Consider the following 13,864-nt stretch of genomic DNA (forward strand, 5'->3'; position numbering starts at 1 on the left):
TTCCATTCACTTATTCATTTATACATGTGTACATGCGTGCGTGCGTATGTACATGTGTACATACATACATGCATGCATATGCCTGCAGCACCTGCTCTTCCTAGGTAGTCTCCCATCCAAGTACTAACCAGGCCCGACTCTGCTTAGCTTCCGAGATCAGACGGGATTGGGGTGTTCAGGGTGGGATTGGGGTGTTCAGGGTGGCGTGGCTGTAGACTGTTTTGTCATTTGATTACTGTTTTGATTGGCTTTTTGACTACAGGGCGGTAAGGACCATGGAGGACTTGGTAGGTGGTCGGGCTTGGGGTAGGAACCTTTACTCTGCCATTATTTTTAAATTGCTTTCCTTTGTGTAGGTGGCTCCCACCTCCCTTGCCAGCCTCTCTCCCCTGCCCCCTCTGCCAGCTTAGCACCCTGGTCTTACTGGGCTCTGGTGCTCATTTTACCACACGATGCACTTTGGTGCCAAATTATCAGTCAGGCTTATCAGCCATCTGATTGGGGAGATTTTATTGTATTGTATTTCCTTTAATATTAATTTTGTTTGTGTAATAGCTACTGTACTTGAATTTTATGCCTACCATAACTTCATATATAAGGGCAAGGGTATAGAAGGAGTTATATACTTAAACTTATATATTTTTTTATTCTTTAAAAAATAGGAGTCTATAGTTTGATTTCTTCTCAAATATGCAACCATATTACAGCTATAGCTCACACTTTAATTTCTGCAGATCTGTATGATCAGTATAGATCATTTCTGTAGCTCATACTGCATAATTCTAAATGCCTGTGTAATTAGCATGTGTGAGCAGAAAGTGTAGGGCAGTCTCCAGAAGGGCACTAGCTAGCTGAGTCCCTGTTTTTCCACGTCCGAGGATGTTGACCAGCTTATTCAGCATCTTAGCATATGTAAGATTGATTTTTTAGGAATTCTAAAAATGCCTCTTGGATAATTCTAGTAGAATTATTAAATCTTAAAAATATCCTAGCTTTTATCTATGCTGTTGTGGTAATAAAAAATAATGCAGTTAACACAGTTTATTAGCTGGTACTTTGCCAAGTTTGGCAAAAGTCTGTAAAAAAGTTATCAAAAATGTTAATTTAAGTCTTTTGAAATGTATATTTATCTGACAAATAATTTGATTTTTTAAAAAAACTTGTCCTTTATATCGTATGTCACAGGGTAGAAAGATGCCTCTGAGGTTTGAGCAAATGTCCCCGAATGTAGGCTCGATTGTTCCCCCCTCGGCCTTGAAGGCTCAGCTCCCACCAGCAAGCGTTCATTCCCGTTCTTGGCGCAGGAATAATGACCACCGTTCGTTCACGTCTGTCAGAATCTATTTGCTGGACACTTACATGGCACACATTATGCTCGTCACGGGGAATACAGAGCAGGAAGAGTACAGACCCTAAACGGGTCACATAGTATCGAGATGGTAATAAGTGCCACAGAGAAAGAAACGGGCGTGCTGCGGGAGACGGGGACCTGGGTAGTGGGCTGTTCTGTTCAGCTCGGGCTGGAAAGAGCTAAGCAGTGAGAAGGAGGCAGTCGTTGGAAGAGCTGGGGAGAGCTTTTCGGCAGAGGCTTGGCAAGCCACGCGGTTAGAGGAGCCGGCCCCGGCCGGGCCAGCGGCAGGGGACGGGGGGGAGGCAGGCGGGGTGGGGCTGGGGCTTCCCTCCCCTGGAAACCCGGCCCAGCTCCTAGGTGGATTCTTCTGGCTTCTGAGTGGCGAATGGCGTGAAGCGTGGGAGAGCACAGACCGGTCAGGCGGGTGCACTGTGCCAGGCGGGAGAGGCCTCGGGCCCGAGCAGGGAGGCAGCGCCGGTGTGACGGTCTGAGTCCGCTTCTGCTTCGGCGGGAGGACCCAGACGACCTGTCGATGGCGCGGGTGTCTGGGGGAGGGAGGTGGGTTAATCACAGTTGTTAACTTTTTGATTTGAGCAACTGGGCGGATTAAGTGACAAGACCAGGTTTAGTGGGGGAGGCCATGGCAGACGGTTGAGTGTGTCGTTGGAGGTGGGGGAGAGGCCCGGCCTGGGTAGAACTTGGCTGTCGTTGCCGTGTTGAGGTTCCCCGGAGCTGTGGGGTTGGGCGAGGCCGCTGTAGGGCACGGGCAGGCTCGGAGCCGGGTCGTGGGGCAGGTGGCCGCGTGGCGGTTGGCCGGAGGTGAAGGAAGAGGCCCGAGATGAGTGCGAGTTAGAGGGGAGAACAGGGAACCTGGAGAGCCGAGTGCAGGGGTCACCGGAAGGTGGATGTGATCGTGCCTGTCGAGTGGCACCGGAAGGCCAGCACAGCGAATGACCGTGCGGCGTGGTAAGAGGCGGCGGGCCGTGGAGCCAGGCGGCCTCCATGTGCCGCCGCTCAGCACCGTTGTGATCTGGACCGTTGCCCAGCCACTTGGCGTCCCGGCCTCTCCCACGAGATGAGCGTAGTGACAGTACCGATCGGCGTCCGTACGCCCGACGCACCTCGTACCTCGCCTGGCCTGAGCGAAAGCAGCCGTTGGCCTGCTCTCCCGGTGGTCTCGGTGACCCCTGGTAAATTGAAGTGGACTTGAGAGAGACTCCCCTCCCTCTGGATTTCTCTTGTGGTGACACCTCCCTCCCTGCCTTCGCTCACGCCTTCTCCCCAGACACGCGTGGGAGGGGTCCTCGTTTGCGGTGCATGGGCCTGGGAGCAAGGGGTCCCCACCAAGGGCACTCTGCGTGGGATTCCGTTCTGGAAGTATGCTCGTTTGCTGGACCCGAAGTCACGTGTAAATCCTGCCTTTGAAATCTCATCTTTCTTTTTGATTGTTGTGGTCAAAAAAGTTAACCATAATAATAGTGAAGAAAGCACAGACTTTGTAGTCAGACAAACTGGGGTTTGCTTCTCAGCCCAGCTGCTTAGCAGCCGTGTGTCTGGACAAGTTGCCCGCACGCCTAGCCACCTGTGGAGGTGCGACAGTGGTGTGCCACAGCCTTTCCGGGTGTGTGTGGACTAGGCTCGCTTCTGCGAGGGCCCACCGCGCTTTGTGCCCCAGAGCAGGCCTTTGTGGGAGACGGATCTGCACCGTCTTTGATCTCTTCTGAATGCACATCATTTATATATTTTCTGTTCTCATTGTTGTAACTCACATCCAACAAAGTATTTCCAAAGAGTTACAGTGCCACACAGGTTTCAAGGATGGCGCAGTGGCTTTGCCTGTAGTGATGCTCCTGGCCTGTGCCCAGGGGGGTGTCTGCCACTGCTGCCTTTGTCTTCCTAAGCTCCAGTCTGGGAGCTCACAGAGGGGGCGGGGCGCCGTGCAGGGGCCCTCCCGGCGGCAGGAGAGCTGTCAGTAAGGGGCCCTGCTGGAAACCAGCAGACAGATGTCGAGCGGAGAGCAGCTTTCAGCATAGAGCATTTGTTTTTAAGAGTCAGGATGCTACCTGCCTCCTCTGCTTCCAGACCATTTTATCTGGTTTCCACTTAGTATGGCCTTGTTTTCGATTTGCATTTTCTGTCAGGCGGGGCTCTGCAGTGAGCCCAGCCTTAGGCCCAGTGCCCGAGAACGCCTTAGATCTCAGCGGAAGGAAAGAAGATAACAAGCTGCCTGCGTCGGCGCCTTTTCGCTCCTCTTTGGTCTGCCGGGGATTGTGTGAGCGAAAACATCACCAAAGTTTCTGAAACTTTACGGTCTGTGTTAGATAGCTATCTCCGCATGCTGTGTCTTTCTGTTCTTTTTTCACTTTTATTGGACAGTTGACATTGATTTAAAATACATATATTTTTCGCAAAAATACATTTAAGGAAATGAAAATAATTGAAAATATTCTTTCAAAACGATGTTCCTAAGAAAAAGGGATTACGGTAGTGAAAGAGCACCCCAGAGTATGCGAGGCAGAAGGCACGAAGCGAGGACACTCACCGGGGTTCATTGGGGTCGAGAGACTGCATCGTTCAAGCTCTCGGTGAGAAAAGCGTTTCAGGCCCAGTGGAAATCTTTCACTCCTGAAAAAATACAGTAGATATATTTTAAAAATTTTAACAATGTCATTTATCAATAAATTTTATTTCCTACAGGTATAACGTGAATACCGATTTTTATTGGTTTTAAAAAGTTTATATTACATTGACAGTCCTATGAGAGAAAGATGAAATATATCTTGATTTTTCTCAAAGTGCAGTGTTTATAAAGCCCAGTGTACATAGCTCACAGTAATTGGGTTCTAATTATTTGGAAATTGGGCTACTAAATATGTTTAGATCCGTGTGTCGGCCGTCACATCGTGTCTCGTTGAGGGGAAATCATCCAGCCGCGCGGTCATCTGACTTAATGCGCATGCGGTGGGACCCACAGCAAGGAACCCAGCACACTGTCTGCTCAGCGCCTGCAGCCCTGCAGGAGTTAAAAGTAAAATTTATCAGACATCAATAGTTTATTGAAGAAATACTCCTTTTCGCCTCATAATTTGCAGAAGGCTGCAACTGTCAGTCATGATGTACTGCCTCTTGAAATTAGTCAATAGAGCAAACAGCCAGAATTGCTGTGGGCAGAAAATAAGCACTGTAATCATGACATAACTGGGGTCAGTGATTTATGGATTTCAATATAGTAGTCGCTGCATATGATTGAAAATTTACTAGGTCACTAGTGCACCAAAAATTTTATTCACAGCCTCCGGGCATCTTTTGAAATGTGCAACAAAATAAAAACCTCTGAACCTGTTTTGACACTGCAGACTCAGTGGATGACATGCCAGCCCAGTGAGTCTCATTTAAATGTAAATGTGTCATAAACTTTTGTACCGTACTCTTTAAAAATGTCAGCTACTTGAAGGGATAATGCACAGGAAACTGATTTACCTATTGAATAGTATAAAAAAGGACCTTTTTTATAATCAAGCTTAAATTCTTTTATTTTTAAGTTGGAAGCGGAAGCTGTTCCTGAAGTATCTGAAAAATATGAAATTAGTTCAGTTCCCACCTTTCTGTTTTTCAAGGTAAGGTTAAAAAAGACATAGGAGATTCTCCATCTGTCTTGGGCCTGTGGTGGTGGTGGGGATGGGGGAGGTGTCTGCTCTGGTCCCTTATGCTCGCCCACCCCTGGGGATTGGGCATTGGTCTGTTCCGGCTTTGCCCTCCCTTTCTTTGTTTGTTTGCTTGCCCTGGGGATCCCGGAGAAGTGACAAGGACTGTGGAGGTCTAGCAGCCAGAACCGGAACTTCCTGAGGAAAATCCAGATACCTGCCATGGACCCCGAGCACCCCGGGGCTGGTCCGAGCGGGGTGGCGGGGCGTGCGGCCGGCCGGCTCTGGCCTGATGAGTGACGCTCAGGAAGCGCTGCAGATCTGCGCTTCCGGGCTCCTCCGGGTGTCGCCGCCGCTCCCCGATACTTCCTTCGTACTCACAGAAGGAGTCACCCAGCCAGGGCGGGGGGGTCTCTTCTGTTTTAGTTCCACTCTGATCTGGCTGGCGTTTGATACGTAAGGGTGTCTAAGCCGCCGGTGAGTCTCATTTAAATGTAAATGTGTCATAAACTTGTGTACTGTACTTTTTAAGGGATTTGATCCTTGGAAATTTACAGGTGTTTTCCTAGTATGTTTCCAAAAAAGAAAGAAAAAGAAAACATGTATTTTAAAAATCAAAGTACATTGCAGGCAGTTGGTGGTTAGATTTTTTTAAACCTCCGATAATAGTCCTTACCCCTTTACAAATTGGCGAGAACTGTGCATTCGTACTTGTTACGGTTTCGGAGCCTAAAATACAGACGGTGGAGGCACGCCACAGTGTTCTAAACGAGTTTTTTAACTTCAGAATTCTCAGAAAATTGACCGATTAGATGGTGCACATGCCCCAGAGTTGACCAAAAAAGTTCAGCGACATGCGTCTGTGGGCTCCCTCCCACCCAGTGGTAACGAGCACCCCAAAGAAGACCTCAGCCTGCGCCTGAAGAAGCTCACGCACGCCGCCCCCTGCATGCTGTTCATGAAGGGGACCCCGCAGGAGCCGCGCTGCGGTAAGGAGCCACCTTCCGACCGGGGAGCGGGGCGGGGCGCCTGGCCAGGGTCGGTGCCTGCGAGGGGCCCGTGCGCTTGTCAGGCTGCCCGTCTCGCGCTTGGGTTCGGAAAATCAAAAAGGGTGACGTGCCTCCGTTTGCACTGTGGACTCGGAGGATGTCGGAACCAGGAGGCACGGGAGCAGACGTCTGATCCAAGGTCTTCGTTGTGTACGTAAGTACCGCAGATGGGAGGGCAGCGCGCTCAGGGTCACCTGGTAGCAGAGCCCGATCCGTTTCCAACGACCCTGTTTCTGGCTCCACAAACGGGCTTTTTGCCGGTTTAATTTTGCCGTGAACACCCATCCTCTATGTCTTGCGGCCTCCTTTCATTCCTCTAGTCCAGATTCAGCAGTTTACGGGCTTACAGGGTTTGCCAGGGTCCCTGCGTCTGCCCTGGGCCCTTCTGCCTTCCCCGGCGTCTCTCAGCGTCTGATGGTTGTATTTTTCATTGCCACCGGGCGGCTTCTGATAACTTAAAGAGCCCTCATTCTGCGGCTTAGAGTCACTCTTGGTTTCCGAACCACACGCGTGCTCGTGATTTTGTCCTCGAGTAATTGCTGGAGCTCTGCGAGCCTCTGGTGTCGGGTTTAGGTTGTCGTCTTTCTCCTGTGCCTCGTGCAGCATCATCGTGCTGCACCCTGGAGCATGCTCTGCTTTTTGGTGACGCGTCGACAATCTCAGAGTATTCGTTGGCCGCATAAGAGGGAGTTTATTAAGACAGGTGGCAGGGAAACCGAGTGTGCTATCGATGGGGTCCCTGCATGTCTAGTGTGGCTTTGTAGAAACAGCCAAGCTTCCAAAATAAATTTAATTGTCAATTCTTCCCTGTATGGTTAGCTAATTACATACTGAATTATGAAAAAGTCTACTTAAAAAAATAAATTGTCATAATTCTGATAAAAACATGCTTCCTTTACCTCTCAGTGCAGCTTATACAATGTCCTCGCAGTGTCTGCATGCCAGACGCCTGCCCTTGCGCAGTGGGAAGGTAACACAGTCCACACCAGTTCACTAAAAACAGCAGCAGCCGGCTCTCTGCGGGGGTTTGCTCTCTGCCATCATTTTTGGCATTTCACACGGTGACCTACAACATCAGCCCTGGCACGGAAGTCTGGCGTGCGGGAGAACTGGCTGTGACTGGTTGGGCCCGTGTGGCACGTGACACCTAGAGAGGCTGCAGGACAGCCGATAGACTGTGCTCTTCTCCGGGCTCGGACACTCGCATTCTCCCCGTCTTCTAGTGAGAACCTCACGAAGTGCCAGGTGGTCACACTGAAGCTTGGCGGAGGTGCACCAAAGCACCAGAGGGGACACTGGTCTCTGGAGAGCATCGTGCACAGATGTCACGACTGTCCCGCGCCACCTGCCTTGATATCTGCAGGTGCAAGTCCGTCACCCCCCGTGTGTCTTCATTTCTTCCTCGGTGGCGGCGGGGGCTGCAGCCGGTCTTGGAGACCCTTCTCCGTTCAGGTAGTCTCTGATTCCGCTTAGAAATCTCCTCTTCCTGCCTGCCTTTTATTTCGTTAGACCGACTTTATGATACATTTAGAGCCATTTTTATAGTAACTGGCATTTGGAAGACAGTACAAACAAGTTGTAATTTAAAAAGGAGCTTTAAAACATTTCAGAGCAATCCGAAAAACACGGTATTACGGACATTTAGATAATAAGAGACCTCGCTAGGGAATTGAGAGAGATTTTTAGATACATACAATTTAACAGTTTCGTTCCGTACAAGTACTTATTTTATTCTTTCTAATTTTGAAACAACATTTTTAATAGGCTTTTCTGTTTCCTGATATTTCATTTTCTTTTATAACACGTCTTTCTATAGTAAACAGTAAATGGCTCGTAGAGGAACTAGGTCCATTGGCAATTCGCAGTGTTGTATTCTCTAATAAAATACCTGCGTAAAGACCAGGTGGAAGGCGGCTCTTCGGTGACCGTGCCTTGCCACTCCGTTCGTCAACCGCTCCGATTCTGTCTGCCTTTTCCTGTGCCTTTGTCTGTAAACTGCTTTCTCACAGGCGCGTGCGTAGGCGACCTTTGCCCTCTCCTCCCTGAGTCTGCTTAGTGGAACACGGCTCTCGCTTGGCCGCCGGCTGGTGGCGGTGACGTGCAGTCAGGGCTCCTTCGTGGAGGCAGCTGCTGTTTCCGTGTTCTGCGCAGAGGACACTGTGGCAGCCCTGCCGTCGGCGATGCTCGTCATCCCCCTTGGACCCCTTTGTGGAGTCGCTCGGCCTGAGTTTTGATTAGCTGGCGCCCCCACCTCCCTTTCGTTAGTCAGAAAACAGTGAGTGGCATTGAAATTTCCGATCGGGGAGACCCGGAAGGCTGGTCCAGGGTCCCCGGAGGCTCCGTGGACTGCGTCCAGCCCTGCGTGCGTCACACCTCCCTCTTCTTAACCTGGCCTTTGGCCCTGCCTCCCGAGCTGTGCCGTGTGTCATGAGCCTGACATGTTGATAGGGCCTCGGTTGTCAAAGGATTAGACGATCCTCATTCTGTGCTTCTCAGGAGGGCAGGAAAGAGGGCACGCACGTTTCAGGAAGACGTACTGAGATGTACATCTTTTTAAACAATGTTAAAACCTTGAACATGCGGGTTACTTAAGTTATTTGGGAATTCTCTATCTGTTTCGGTTAACAAAGCTGTTAGCAAAGCAGAGGTATTCCAGCCACTGCACAGAGGTTTCTCCTGCCGTGGGAGTCGTCTGACTGGGTTTCACTTTTTAAGTCAGACACAAAAACACTACAGGGTCGGAGTGTTCTTCGTGATTCTATTGTTATTAAATGGTGACGAAAGGTGCCAGTTGGGTGTGTTATTCATGTCACGTGTCGTGAGGAGAAAGGACTATGGCTAGAAATAGTGGTTCTCTGGCCGTTAAATGTGATTTTTGTACTTTTAAATATTTTTATTGCATGCGTGCATGCATTTTTCTTAAAACGTGTGCAAATATTTTGTTATAGAATAAAGCTTTCTTACTATTTTATCCTTAAGCATAACATTTTCAGGCTGACACTTTAACCCTTAAAAATGAAACGGTACCAATCAATCTTTCTAGTCTGCATGTAATTGCCTAAAGCTAAAAGAAAGCTTTTTCTCAGCCAGTTACAGTAGAAATGAGCTAATATATTGGCAACAGAATAACCACCAGCAATCAGCCGTTAGCTGTTTACTAATGAACTCCCAGATGAATGAAAAAAAATTTAGAATCAGTGTGTTACTTCAGGCTGTACATGAACTTAACACTTCAGTTGTAGGAAAAGCAACTTATATACTATCCAAGTAAATAGCGGCGCTTCAGCTCAGGAAACCGCAGGCCCGGGAGGTGTTCGCAGCTCAGTGGTAAAATCTCTGTGCTTCGGTACATAGTAGAAGTGCTTTTGTATGACATCGGGTGAAGCCTCTTCTTGAAATCAGTCTTTTACCAAATTTTATGATTTGATTTTATTTACGAAAAATTGCTGATGCTGTTAAATCTTATAGGAATTTTGAATCTGAAGAATAGGTAATTTTCCAGTGACAATCGAGTGTATGAAGAGAAGATGCTGACAAACAGTTGGGAAGAATCAGCTCATGGAAAGAAACATCCTCTTTTCAGACAGGACGAATAGCTTTATGAGAGACTGATGGTCACACCCTTACCTTTCAGTACTAATGTTATGATAAGAAGGTGACGTCAAAAAAGTACAGAACAAAAATGTATCACGAAAGTATAGTAAAATCGTGGAACATAAGATTGTCACTACGGTGTAGTAAAAAAAAAAAATCGCATAATGTACTTTGGGAAATGTAAATAGTTTTAAAAAAGAAACTGTCAAGTTTGACACCAGATGAGAAAGAACACCCTTAGTTTATTGACAGTTCATGTATAACAACAGAGACGATGGCTTTGGAATTCACCGTTCTAAAATACCCATTTCAGAGTAAAGGAGAACACATTCCTCCTTGATTTTTAATTTATTCTATTTAGAGATGGTAAAGGCTGGGAACTGCTGAGCTAGATACCCAGGAGGCAGAGAGAGGGCGCGAGAAACCGAACAGGATGGGGCTTCCAGCTCGAATAAGTCGGAGTTAAAAATGACCATCATAGAGTTTTCCTCCACCCAGTGCTGATTCCCATAGATTTACAAAACAGTAGAACTGGGAGGGACGGTCCTGGGTGTCCAGGTCGGTCCCCTCGTTGACAGGCGAAGACAGGGAGGGGAGGCGGCTGTCCAGGGCTTACCTGCGCATCCCCTCCGTGCATGGAGCAGGGGCCAGGGCCGGGGAGCTCCGCGCTCGGGCAGCACTGGACCTGATGTTGAAGAGGAACTTTGATACACACGCACACACTTTTTTTTTTTTTAACTCGTGTGTGTGTTAAAAAGCTAAGTCATAGCAGAGCGCGCGGCGTGTGGTCCAGGATCAGATAAGGGGTTCTCGGGATTTGTCTTCTCTTCACGTGCTCTTCCGCCGGTGACACGGGGGCGTCTGTGTTCTGTGGGTGCTACGTCCTCTGATTCTGCTTAAATCGCGTGTGTGCATGTATGAGAGAAACTAAGCTCCTTGTTTCCTTTTTCTGTACACAGGTTTCAGCAAACAGATGGTGGAAATTCTCAACAAGCACAATATCCAGTTTAGCAGTTTTGATATCTTATCAGATGAAGAAGTTCGTCAGGGCCTCAAAACCTATTCCAATTGGCCCACCTATCCCCAGCTCTATGTGTCTGGAGAGCTCATTGGAGGACTTGACATAATTAAGGTTAGAATCGAGAAGTCAGGACCTTGGAAAGAGCTTTTATTTAGAGCACACTTTTATAAGTGCTGTAACAAATGTAAAGTATAAATTTCTTAATCTCTGCACTTACCAGTATGAATCTGGAACACTTACAAAGTACTTCTCATGAGACGATTGATCGGCGTTCTGTGTTATAGATGGCCAAGGAGATTTACGTTATCGTGAATATTTTCTTAAACTTACTGTGTGTTTCTTTCAGGAGCTAGAAGCATCTGAAGAACTAGATACAATTTGCCCTAAAGCTCCTAAATTAGAGGAAAGGTAAGTGTTTTAAAAGTTTTTAAAAATCTATCATTTATTCTTTAAAACATATTTTCGAGTTCTCAGTTTTTGCATCGCTTTTCTGTGTAGAAGTCAGAGGTCTGATTTTGTATGCCAGGATCATAATCGTGTTGTTCACAGTCAGACTAGTCATGCAAACCCGGGAAGGTCTGATTTGGACAGGGAGAGTTTCGCGGCATCTCAGTGATTACGTGGAGGACACTGTTTTTATGGAGATGCCGTTGTCACAATGGGCCGGCCAGGCTTTAGCTTTCTCCGCACTTGGAGTGGGCGCCCAGCTGTGCGGTGCTCGGGTTTTAGTCCCGGCTCCTGCTCGTGGCGTAAGTCTGGTTACTTGTGTTTTCTTACACGGAGCCCAGACGCCACTGCTGTCACCATGGAAGGCGAGTATGACAGGCACGCGCTGTCCGTATGGCGCTCGTGTCATTCTGAGCCGCGGTAACTTGAGTCCGGGGGGTTGGGGTCGTTTTTGGGAAGGAAGGCCTGCAGCAGCCGTTAGAGTCATCTACAGAACTCCGGGACTTTGCCTATAGGGAGACTTACAGGGATTTTTATTGTAATAAGTATGAACTAATGTAGAGGTTTAAAAGAAATTTATTTTGAAGTATAGCAGCATATCAGCCATTCGTTGCCAGGGCTTGAGTTTGTAAAGTAAAACTTCCTGTTGTAACTGCCATTTAACCTTTGAGAATTTCTAAAAATGTTTAATGTTTATCTGTCCTTGGTTAATAAAGTAATCCTCATAAAGAGTATTCCATATACGTCAGACTGACCTGTAGGGCCACGTTTTCTCCAACGATTTACACCTTTTCCTGCCCTTCCTGGTAAGGGAGTGATCCTGCTGCTTCCCGCTCTGTGACTCCCCCCCCCCCCGCCCCCGTCCCCGCCGGGTCGCCCCGGGGCTGGCCGAGGCCGTGCTCTCTATGTGCTCACGTTTGTTTTCTGTTTATTTTCTTCTCTGCTGAATACGCCTCATTATTTATGTCCCTGTCTCTTCCTCCCGTGCTGTGTTTGTATCTCCTGTGGTTTCAGGCACCCAAAGGTGACTGTCTAGAGTTATGTAGAAAGGAAACTTCAGTGTCTTTTGAGTGATAAATAAGTCTCCCAGTAAGACAGTGCAGGAGCCCAAGTCCCAGCTCGGTGACGCCTTTGTGAGTGGGACAGGTGGGCCTTTGCCGGCTCTCTGGTCCAGGGAGTTGGGGTAGAAGGTGAGTGATCAGGATCAACATTGTGTTCTTTATTTCTTACTGTTTTTTTGAGAATTAACTACTAGTACTATATTGAACGTAGCTTTGTGCGTGGTTTGCGGTTTCATTGGTGATGACTTTATTCTGTGAGGAGATTTTGAGCCACGAATGATCCAGAGAAGCCGAAGGGGAGAACACGGCGCGGGGCCCGCCAGGGGCGGAGGGTTTCTTCAGCCCCCAGGCCCCCCGCCGGCTGGTCCTGAGAGCTGTTGCCGACCTCCGGGCTAACGTGCGGATGGCGGAAATTCCTGACAGCAAGTTAGACTTTGATGTTTGAAAAAAGATCGTGTGAAATATTAAACGTAAAATTCAGACGAGGGCACTTTAGCAGCCGGTGTTCCAGGGTCTCGCGCTTCCCCACCCAGGCGGCCTGAGCTCCGGGCGGGGAGCCGGGCACAGCCTCGCCAAGCGAAGGGGACTCGCGGGACGGGCCTGGGAATTCCGCACAGGCTCTGAATGTGGGCCCCTTTGTGAACAGTTCTTTATTGAATCGGTTATTATTATATTTTTAGTACTGCGAGTTGATGGGCTCAAATTGCAACTCGACGGAACATTCGTTGCCTTAGAAAGCCGTATCGTGCTTTACAGTGGCTCAGGGAGAGAAGGAAATAAGGGAAACATCAATGCATTTGCTTGTTTAATGCCACTCAGAGCTGTGAACTGTCATCCCTCTGTCCCTCAGATGTGCGTGCGGCGCCTGACGCCAAGCAGAAGTGGTGTTTAATAATCGAGCTGAGGCATTTTATATCAATTTTCTCTCCTTAGGCTCAAAGTACTGACAAATAAAGCTTCTGTGATGCTCTTTATGAAAGGAAGCAAACAGGTAAAGAACTCAAAAATGGTTTTACTTGTAATTTCGTTTGATGATAATGTTGGCAACAAGGGGACACTTGGATCTCTCTTCCTGGCTTCAGCCCGCGAGGCTGTGGCGCCATCGCGCAGTCAGCCAGGCGGCGGTGGCCGCGGTGGCCGCAGCGGCGCTTACGGAGACCGCAAGAGGAGGCCGCGTGGTCGGCATCTCAGCAGGGAGCTCGGCTTTCTGCTGCCAGGCGTGGTCAGCTACCCTGGTCCCCACAGTCTGCGGCCATCCGAGTGTCCCCTGGCCCAGCAGCCTGCACCTTGGTCACTGCACTTCCTGTAGTTGTCACGTGCAGCTCCTGACCCTCCGTCCAGATGTCCGTGAGGGAGAAACAGACCTGCCACCTCACAGTGCTCGGCACGTGTTTGGCGAACGAGTGAAGCAGCTTTTTTTTTTTTTTTTTTTTCTTCCGCGTGGCTGTCTATTCCTCCTTTTCTAAAAACAGCATGCATCACGTTCTCAAAGGGCCTGCCCCTAAGTGGTCAGAACCGCAGAGTCCGACCTCCCCCGCATCCTGGGCCCCATGTCGTCCCTCTCTGTGCAGTGGGGCAGCTCCTGGAGCTCTGTCGCTCGCCCTCCCGGAGCCTCCCTTTCCTCCCTCGTGAGCACACGGCGGGGCAGATGGCCAGGCGCCCACAGGATTGTTCAGCGTGAGGCTGCGATAACTTGT

At 48.8% G+C, this 13,864-nt stretch overlaps 1 protein-coding gene and 1 pseudogene across 2 annotated transcripts in view; one reads left to right on the forward strand and one right to left on the reverse strand.

The window, feature by feature from the left end:
- Window positions 1–13,864, forward strand: part of GLRX3 (glutaredoxin 3) — a 28,282-nt gene that overhangs the window by 7,812 nt on the left and 6,606 nt on the right. For both annotated transcript variants that reach the window (XM_036222235.1, XM_016157552.2), the window contains exons 3-7: window positions 4,894–4,968; window positions 5,783–5,984; window positions 10,598–10,770; window positions 11,006–11,067; window positions 13,101–13,158. In XM_036222235.1, the coding sequence (XP_036078128.1) occupies window positions 4,894–4,968; window positions 5,783–5,984; window positions 10,598–10,770; window positions 11,006–11,067; window positions 13,101–13,158 (570 nt within the window). The remainder of the gene's footprint in view (window positions 1–4,893; window positions 4,969–5,782; window positions 5,985–10,597; window positions 10,771–11,005; window positions 11,068–13,100; window positions 13,159–13,864) is intronic.
- Window positions 80–217, reverse strand: LOC118604253 (annotated as a pseudogene).

The sequence above is a fragment of the Rousettus aegyptiacus genome, unplaced genomic scaffold (genome assembly GCF_014176215.1).
Source record: "Rousettus aegyptiacus isolate mRouAeg1 unplaced genomic scaffold, mRouAeg1.p scaffold_m13_p_6, whole genome shotgun sequence".
Lineage (NCBI taxonomy): Eukaryota > Metazoa > Chordata > Mammalia > Chiroptera > Pteropodidae > Rousettus > Rousettus aegyptiacus.